This window comes from Vigna unguiculata, chromosome 5 (genome assembly GCF_037176805.1).
Source record: "Vigna unguiculata cultivar grain cowpea cultivar isolate G323 ecotype 2 chromosome 5, ASM3717680v1, whole genome shotgun sequence".
NCBI lineage: Eukaryota > Viridiplantae > Streptophyta > Magnoliopsida > Fabales > Fabaceae > Vigna > Vigna unguiculata.
Window position 1 is genome coordinate 27,512,732 of NC_140796.1, and position 9,490 is coordinate 27,522,221.

At 33.8% G+C, this 9,490-nt stretch overlaps 2 protein-coding genes and 1 pseudogene across 3 annotated transcripts; 1 reads left to right on the forward strand and 2 right to left on the reverse strand.

Annotated features, from left to right (window-relative positions):
- The first annotated feature begins 669 nt into the window (after positions 1–669).
- On the forward strand, positions 670–5,093 carry LOC114183122 (E3 ubiquitin-protein ligase SP1-like; annotated as a pseudogene). Its single transcript, XR_014994929.1, has 12 exons — positions 670–851; positions 930–1,096; positions 1,195–1,309; positions 1,405–1,500; positions 1,857–1,993; positions 2,109–2,174; positions 2,607–2,666; positions 3,133–3,212; positions 3,438–3,500; positions 3,717–3,850; positions 4,693–4,771; positions 4,860–5,093. The product of XR_014994929.1 is annotated as an E3 ubiquitin-protein ligase SP1-like (transcript).
- Positions 5,094–6,243: 1,150 nt separating this feature from the next.
- Positions 6,244–6,952, reverse strand: LOC114184239 (Bifunctional inhibitor/lipid-transfer protein/seed storage 2S albumin superfamily protein). Its single transcript, XM_028071521.2, has one exon. It carries the CDS (start codon positions 6,853–6,855, stop codon positions 6,466–6,468), a length of 390 nt encoding a protein of 129 aa, XP_027927322.1. The 5' UTR covers positions 6,856–6,952; the 3' UTR covers positions 6,244–6,465.
- Positions 6,953–8,820: 1,868 nt separating this feature from the next.
- LOC146886314 (protein LHY-like) lies at positions 8,821–9,261 on the reverse strand. The gene has a single exon (XM_085673388.1). It carries the CDS (start codon positions 9,259–9,261, stop codon positions 8,821–8,823), a length of 441 nt encoding a protein of 146 aa, XP_085529514.1.
- Between the last annotated feature and the right edge of the window lie 229 nt (positions 9,262–9,490).

Here is a 9,490-nt window from a genome sequence, read left to right on the forward strand (position 1 = left end):
TAGAATAAATTTCTCTTCTAGGTTTCCTCTCCATTTCACCTTCATTACTTCAAGAGCCTCCAAGCTTGAATCCACTCCTCCATTTCACTCCATTTCCGCTACAGCCATTGACCTTCTCCTCTTCATTTTCGTGCTACAAGGTCTATCATGTGGGTTAAGTGAGTCAGGTTGAATTCAACCCATTTTTGAAAAAACTGTATTTTGATACCCAAATTGGCTCACGGGTTGAAACTCATTTTGACATCTCTAATTGCTTTCTAATTCTTTCATCAATTAATTTTCAAGTTAAATGTATTCTAACTTTTAAATTAAAATTGTTCTATAGAAAGAAATTATTTTCGCAAAAAAAATTTAAAACCAATTCTCCCCTTTCTTGATTTCTTAATTTAACAAAACCATCCTTTCTTTTCAAACATTTTGACATTTTAAAGTCACTCCGTCAAAGTATGCTCTTCTATCAAATTGATGATAAGAGCATTATTAAAAAAGTACAAGAAATAATTAATAAATTGACACATAGTGGCTCAAAGTTAAGTTACTTCACTACAAAAAAAAATCATTTTTATTAGCAATTTTTTATTATCGGTTATAATTAACCGCCAGAATATTTACATTTTTGACGGGTTATTTTCACCGCTACAATTTTTCAAATTATTTATATCCTAAATTATTTCATTCTTTTGTTTGTTTGCAAATTCTTTGAAAGTTATTTTAGCACTGTTCCTTTTTTCCATAAGGGTCACAGGTTCATGGTTACCACTATAACTAATTTTTTTTTTTCGATTCTATGATTCTTGATTCTGCGATCCTTGATTCTGCGATTCTTGATTCCGCGATTCTTGATTGTACAGGTTAGAAAATTTTAATTTCATTGGTTTTCTTTCTACGTTGAATTTTCTTACGTCTTCTCTTATCCTGGGTGTGTTCAGGTGTTATGTGAAACTTGAATGTAAGATTTTCGAAAACTTGTCCAGGTAAATTTTTCATAATTTAAGTGAGATTTTATCTCTTCATGGTGAAACCTAAATCACCCATCCCCATTTCTATCACTGCTATTGACACCGTGTTTACATTTCTATGGTGCTGAATAGACAAGGTTAGATGTTCTTTCATTGCAATTTACATTAGAGTTTACTACTTGATAATATGTGATGTTATGGTTTCTGATCATGCCTGGGTCTCCTCACTTTTCAGATCAACTGTTAGATGCTGAAATATTACATTGTTACAATTTCTGGAAGAGTTGCCTCTGAAACCCCCAATTAACTGTGAGTTCAGTGGTTTACGAGGCGTAATAGTTAAAGAAACTGTACGTATACGTAAACCATGAATATCTCCATTTCATGAGGACATTTCATGAGGGCATTGGTTTTGATATTGAAAATGTTTTGCAATTTTTCTTAGGCAGAGCAGCATTTTCTTAAACACAATGATGCTGGTTCCTGGATACAAGATTCTGCTTTGATGCTATCAATGAGTAAAGAGGTTCCTTGGTATCTGGTGAGTATTTTGCCTCTGTTGAGTCTGTTCCTGTAATAAAGTTTTTTTTAACATTTGATTATTGTTATTATTTCTTATCAGACTGACGAGATATTTGTTTGTTAGAATAATCTTTAAATCTATTAAGTGAACATTCCTCTCCTCCTACCAATTATTAGAATTGATATATATATATATATATATATATATATATATATATATATATATATATATATATATATATATATATATATATATATATATATATATATATATATATATATATATATATATATATAAAATAAATATCTAAATGAAAACCAAATGCACTTGAAGTAAACATTTAAGATTACAGTTCCTCTGTCATTATATATTAGGATGATGGGAGTGATCGTGTGCATGTGGTTGGAGCTCGGGGTGCAATTAGTTTTGCATTACCTGTTGGAAGTAGGCATTTGAAGAGTCAGGTAGGTCACTTGTATGTGGAACATTGGATTATCTCCAAGGTCTAAAGGTGAGTCTTTTCATCCATCCAATCCTTTCTGCTGGTCCCTCCAAAAATAAAAGATAAATTGAAGAATTGAGTTGCTTATTTTTGTAAACTGACAAAATTGACATCGTGCTTTTAGATGCTTGGAGTCAAGAGAATTGAAAGGATACTTCCTCTTGGAACTTCCTTGACTATTTTTGGTGAGGTAATATAATTAATTTCAAGAACATAGCTACTTAATTTCTCAAGAGTCAAGAGTGGCATTTCATTATAATCAGTATAAGCAGTGCATATTATATATGTAATGGTAAAAGATATAGCAGGAGTAATACTTGACCTTCTACTTGTCGGAACAATCATTTCACTAAACATGTGTTTCAGTGATTCCAGAGCAATTTTTCTTTTAATACAAAGTACTAATTGGAATACATACCAATTTTTCTTCGGTTTGTTTCCAGAGCAATGAACTCTTTGCAATTTTCTTGGATGAAACAATGAAATACTCATGGGCAATGTTCAAGGAAAGAACAACTATATGATGCTTGAGTCTGAAGTTCATATCAAAAGTATTTCTCCAATTTTTGCAGCAGCAATAGCTAATAATATTCCTTCTTTTCTTTGTTAAATTTTCTGATAGAACAAAGATGAAGACTTGAAAGATGCACAAAGGAGAAAAATATCCCTTCTGATTCAAAAGGTATGTGTGCCTTTGATTTCTATTTTATTAGAATTTCAGCTATTATCTTAAAAAAAGTCTAATGTGATTTTCTTTTTCAAAAAAAAAAAAATCAAGGCTAAAATTGATAAGACGATGAAATTCTTGAGATTGGATGTGGATAGGGAAGTTTAGCCATTGAAGTTGTTAAACAAATAGGCTGCAAATACACTAGTATTACTTTGTCTAAGGAACCACTGAAACTTGTAGAACAAAGAGTCAAAGATGCTGGACTTTAGGTATCAACAAGCTCATTATTTTTCAATTCCATGAATTTACTTACAAAAGTATGATTGAATCTTTATAAATTCAGAATAAGCTAAAAGCAAATTCATGTTATTTTAATGTGGTGATTCTAGGACAGCATCAAATTTCTATTGTGTGACTATCGCCAATTGCCCAAGACATACAAATTTGACAGGATTATGTCATGGTTAGCTGTTTATAGTTTAACTTTGCAGACTTGATGCAATCTTTCCAACATTCACTTGTTAGTCTCTCTCATCATCCGATCACCACACACAAGAAGTAAGTTCCCACATTTCTCCTTCTAGATCAATCATTTACATCAACCTACCAAATGTAGCATCTGTTGTGCCTGGAATGTCTGTCACTATCCTGCAAAAAACAAAATTATTTTCTGTTAGATACCTAACAATCGCTACTTTACCTTATATCTTCTATGCAGTTTTGTTATGTTTGTTGTTCAGTCACCGAGATTTATTCACCCTTTAAAACTATTTTTGGTTTTAGGGTGGGTGGAGGAAAACGATGGTAGCTACAACACCTTACAACTTTTACAGAATATATACAAAGGTATGTATATGTATATGTATACATGTTTGTTACCTCTGTTGTTTGATTCAATGAAAGGAATGCATATGTCTTGCAAAATTTAAACTTCATCAAAAGACACACACATCTAACAAGAATGTCGAATGGATAACTGATTCATTACTTTCAAAGTGTTTTCATTTGAGTTGTTAAGGGTGGGTGGGTTTAATTTTAAACAAAGTTTATCTTTGTGTTAAGTATACCAGTGCAAGTGTTCTCTCAGATAAGGGTCCTGGCCTAGAGCATCAAGGTTTGTCATGATCTGCACCAAAAAAGGGTAGAAAGATATGGAAGGAGGTTCATGATTTAGTGTTCTTGCAAGCCGTGTTGAAGTAAGTTCTAACAGATAATTTTCCCTGCCTGTGTCTCTCTCCGAGTTTAAACAATTTACTGTGAAAGATGTTCCAAGTCCCATGTTATTAAACCATGAAAGAGTTTTTCAGGCTTGAATACCATAAATTTGTATTGGTATTTCCATTTCATTTGACGAATTGTGAGACAAGAATTTGGATTGGAAGAAGGTATTTTGCTGTGCTGCAATGGTGTAACTTATATTAACTTGATTATAAATCTAGTTTTACTTCATCTTATCAACAATTGGTGTAGGATACTAGGTTTAATAGCACCTTTTAACCTTTTTTCTTTCAATTTTAGTCCTTCATTATTTATTTATTTATTACATATCAACCATGAGGTGCCCTAACTTTTAGCATTCACATTATCTTGTCTAAACGTAAATAACTAATATAAACATTTTAGTATAATAAGCATCTCAAGTCAATTATTTAAGAATGTTATGGGAATTAAGACTTTTTTTTCTTGAACTATGTTCCTTCAACTCTTTTTTCTAGCTACATCTATTGCTGGCACCATTCTGATTTTGCATTCACGTTTTGATTTCTATTGCCACATGGTTAATGCATACTGCTTCTGCTCAATATACCACTGCTTCTGGATTTAATTCAATATACCACCGCACACTGCTGCCATTCAGACACACTCATATTGCATTGATGTTCACAATTCAAGTCTGATTTTAGCATATACACTGCTGCAGTAAATTCTGCTGCCTTTTTCCAATTTCATTTATCATTTTGCACCTATTACATCCTAACTTACATTCATTCACTCACTGATCCTGCAATTATATTTCAATTTCATCTTTAATCTGCAGTGAGTTTTTGCTGCTATTCTCACGGACCAGTTTTGCTGCACTTTGGAATCATCTGAAATCTAGACCAATATTTCTCAAGGTGAGTTTAAATGCTTTTAAATCTTGGTTGGTGAAAAGATTATTCTAACTCATTGTGTTGATTTCTCAAATATTCACAATCATTTCAGATTACCTATGGACATATTGGACAACATGCAACCAATTGAGGAGGCAGAAAACACAATTTAGAAGTTGATAACTCTATCTCACAGTACTGCTGTAAGCAAATTATAATTTTCTGTTAGAATACATGGTGCAGGCCTTTGACAAAAGAGAGAATTAGAGAAAGTAAAAGACTAAAAATGTAAATTGTAATGAATGAATGAAATGTTATACGATTAATCCATGAATATGTTACAGTATTTCCTACTTCTTCTGATGTGCTTAAAGTTTAGTTCTATTGAATTTTTATTTGCTTAAAGTTTAGTTCTATTGAATTTTTATTTGTTCCTTCTTTAAATAACTCCTTCTTTAATAGTTAGTTCCTCATTTGAAACTTACACAGATGAATTGTTTCATCATCCTACATTCCTTCCATTCGATATAAAAGTTTTGTGCATTGCATTCCATCCATTCAATATAAAAGTTTTTGTACATTAGTGGACCAGTGTTTTTCATCAGTGAATTTCTTGACATAAAAGTTTTTGGAATTTTAAAAAATTTAAAATGTATTTCATATAAATTTGACAGTTTTTAATTGTGAAACTATAATATATTTTATGGCGGTTTTTAACCGTAAAAAAATTATACATTTTGTGTATAATATATTTTGTAGCGGTTTTTAACCGCAAAACATGATACATTTTGTGACGGATTTTAACCTCAAAATATGATAAAATATTATAAAATGAAAGTAAATTTTGTAGTGATTTTTAACCGCTGATAAATTCTTTTTCTTTTTTGACAACAATACTAGCGGTTATTATTTTTTTGTCACATTGTTTTTGACATCCGTAATTTTGACGGTTTTCTAAACCGTCAAAAATTTTATTTGTGACAATTTTTAACCGTCAAAATTTGTAATTTTAACCGTTATAAATATCAATTTTTTTTGTAGTGCTTGTTTTTAAAAAAGTGGGATTACACACTAACATTTCAAATAATATAAACAAAATTATTGTAATAATCTAACAGAAAAAATAATATTTGTTAATTTTTATATTAAAGGAATAAAGTCATAAATGGTACCACTTTTTATATTATATAAGAAAATTATAATAAATAGAAATTCCAAAAAATTGTACCAAAGTAGAGTTCTTAAAATCTTCCGAAAAATGAAAGTACTATATTTTTACATATGTGTTGTTAAACAAGACTTATCCATCCTTCTCATTTTTTAATTCTTATCTATTTTTTTAATTTTTTTAATGAGCAAAGTATAAGTATTTATATATTTAAAAAAGTTGCACCTGATATGAAAGAACTGAGAATGATTACATTTTGATATCTTTCACCTTTTGGAATTTCAAAAGTTTATTTGTCAACCATGTCTCCATTGTGGTAGAGTGGAAATTAGAGGCTGAGCATTACTCAAGAATTTATTCAGGTTACTAAAGGGCCACATTAACATGATAACACTAATTTTAGGGAAACTAATGCTTTGAATACTGTGTTCAAAATGTCGAAAGCCAGCATTGTGAACTTCAGTATCCCAAACGAAAGCCTAAGCAGCACTTTTAGTTAAACAGAAAGCAACAGATACAGAAAAGACAGAGACATTATTTGTAAATTATTCTAAGCACAGACAAATCCAGAGGGAACCTTCTTCCCACAAGCATTAATGAGCAAAGTAACAGCAACAGGAACTTTGAGCTTGACAGATCCCAGCACATTGGCCTTAATAGCAGTGCACAAACACAGTGCCGCTTCAAGATCAGCCACACCTTTCACCACGCTGCAACACTTCTCGCTTGGTTTACTTCCAATTTCTTCTCTTACCAACCCTAACCAACTTCCACAAACACCAAACTTGAGCGTGTTGATGGGGCATTTCTGCGGTGCAGTGGAAGGTGGTGGGGTAGCGGATTTTGGAGGACAAGGGAGATTATCCCATGCAAAACAACCGATGAAAAACAAATTGAGCAGTATAAAAGTGCAAACAGCCTTTGAGTGGTTTGGATTCATTTTTTTCAAACGAAACTTCCATCATGAAAAGAGAGGGTACAAGTTAAAATGAAAAGATATCGCGGTTTCTAACCAGTTGGATTTCGCAGTGGATAGGCTGTGTTGAATTTGTGGCCAAGAGTGAACCGTGAATGGATAGTGATCTAGCTTTTTTTGTCACTTGTAGTTGGTTTTGGCATCAAATAGCATTGTTGAAACTTGGCTATAATTTACTCTTAGAAAGTCTAGACATATAGGATAACTTGCATTATTTACCAGTTAGATATTGTGCCATAAATAATAATTAAATAAATTAAAATGAATAATATAATGCAATATAATATATAAAATATAGTTTTATATTAGTCATTCGTTTAGGAGTTAAAATTAATGTAATTTAAGAAAATATAAAGTTGGGTTAGTGATAAAGTTCGAAGAGAGGGTGAGAGAGGTTGAATTCATTCTAACAACTATCTAGAATGAGCTTATATATACACTACAAAAATTATTAATTTTAATGAGGGTTCATTAGCGGAAGTTACAATAACCTCCGGTAATAGATGTATGTAATAGAGGTTTTTTAAACTTCTAGGAAGTTTTTGAGATTTAATAAAAACCCCAAGTAAATGTCGGAGGTTTTATATAAATCCTGGGTAAGTTAAAGAGTATAATCATAAAAATTCCTATACGTTTGAAAATCGTAATGAAGTAAAATTTCATTTCCCTTCCGCAATACCATCTCTATCAATCTCATTTTTTCTTTTTCCTTAGGCATAACATCGGAAATCGCGGATCTAATTTCTCAACCACACTTTTGCTTCGCCTAACCCTTATACACCCCAACCACGATTTAATCTTCTTCTTCTCCTCTATCACCTTCAAAATTTTCTATCACACTCCATCTCCGAAACACACGGCGACTCGCAAATCTCATGTGTCGCCTCCTTGCAGGTCGCTTGCATTGCATCTGGAAGTGCGGTATTGGCGAGAGTCAATTGACAATCGATCTTCTCCCTGAAGCTGCTTGTAGAGATGCTCTCAATAGAGCACAACCTTAACTCACTAGTCACCGCCTCGCTCTTCCTCTTCTCCGTCGTCCATGTCGATGGAGCTCTGAATCTGAACCTAACACACGACAGTTGAATCGATTCTTTTCGTTTCTTGAATCTTATTCTCCTGTAGCTACGAAGAAACTAAAGCATACTATTATTATTTTTTTAATTAATTTGATTTTTTTTTTTGCGTTTTGTTCGGTTTTGCAGCTTAGTTTGAAGTTCATAGATACTAAGCAGTTTCAGAAGCGAGTTTGAATTATTTTTTGTTGTTTTGTGAGACGGTTCATTTGCCAAATTTGCCTTTAATTTGTTTGTTTTGTTGTGTAATCAGGTTAGTTCTTGAAAAGCTGTCAAATACCACTAGTGCAGATTTGACATTTTACTTCGCCTTATAGGCCTCGGTTGTCGTTGAACCGAAGCCTACAAGGAGACGGTGGCATTTTTGCAATTTTCATCCAACTTTTGGCCCTGTTGCAACAGAACCGAAGCATATAAGACAGCGTCAATATTCAAATTTTCAAAAATGCCATCAGCATCAGGCTTTTGGCCTCGGGTCTTTAAAGACCGAAGCAATAATTGGGACTTTTGGCCTCGGTTTCAACAGAACCGAAGCATATAAGGTAGCATCGGTTTTCAAATTTTCAAAAATGCCATCAGCATCAGGCTTTTGGCCTCGGGTCTTTAAGGACCGAGGCAATAAATGGGCTTTTGGCCTCGATTATTAATTGAACTGAGGCCATAAGGGCTGTTAAAATTCCCAATTCGCGAGCCCTAGCTACTATTCATCGTCTCCCCCAACTCTCTTCTCTATGCGTGAATTTCTCCGCTCTACCACCACCACCACGCTCTGCCTCCATCGTCGACCAGCATCCTCCGTCAATAGTCGTGCGTCGTCGCCTCCATCGCGCTATCCAGGTTCACCGATTGCAAATCACCTCCCACCCGCGGTGGGAGGTGAGTTCGAAACTGCTTGGTTCATCTCATCATTAGTAGCCTTTGATGCGGTATTTACATTGGTATCACCCTTCTCCTTAGATTCTGATGAAGAAACACTTGGTGAATTCGAAACTAAGTGTTGAGCTTGCAGAACTTCCAATTGTTCTGGATCTAGTATCTGATCTTGCAGAGGAGGGTTTTCTGGCTTAACCTCTCCTTGTTGAATTTTGTGTTGTGTTTCAGTGGGAGCCATGGATGGAGGTGCACTGGGTGGTGTAGGAGGATACGCAAAGGGTGTGTGAAGTGGAGTACACAAAGGAAGTAGTCCATGGGAACCCCACCATACAGTTGCGACAGCAATGGTGGCTGCTGTAATAGCTGTCGCACTCGGAGGAGTGCACATGGGAGAATATGCGGAAGTTTCTACATTTACCATATGGCTTCGATTCTCGTGGACCCGAGGCAGAAAATGAATCTTATGGCTCTGGTTCATTTAGAACCGAGGCATAAAAGGGACTCTATGGTCTCGGGTAATAACCGAGGCCAAAAGGGGTACCTTTTGGCCTCACCTCAATTTGGTATAGGTAAATTGCTTTTGCTTTTAAACAAGATTATTATACATAATTGCATGTGAATCTGTTAGTGTGTGTGGGTATTTTGAAATT

Coding starts and splice junctions, on each gene's coding strand:
- LOC114184239 (XM_028071521.2), bottom strand. CDS start 6,855: ATGAATCCAAACCACTCAAAGGCTGTTTGCACTTTTATACTGCTCAAT.
- LOC146886314 (XM_085673388.1), bottom strand. CDS start 9,261: ATGGTAAATGTAGAAACTTCCGCATATTCTCCCATGTGCACTCCTCCG.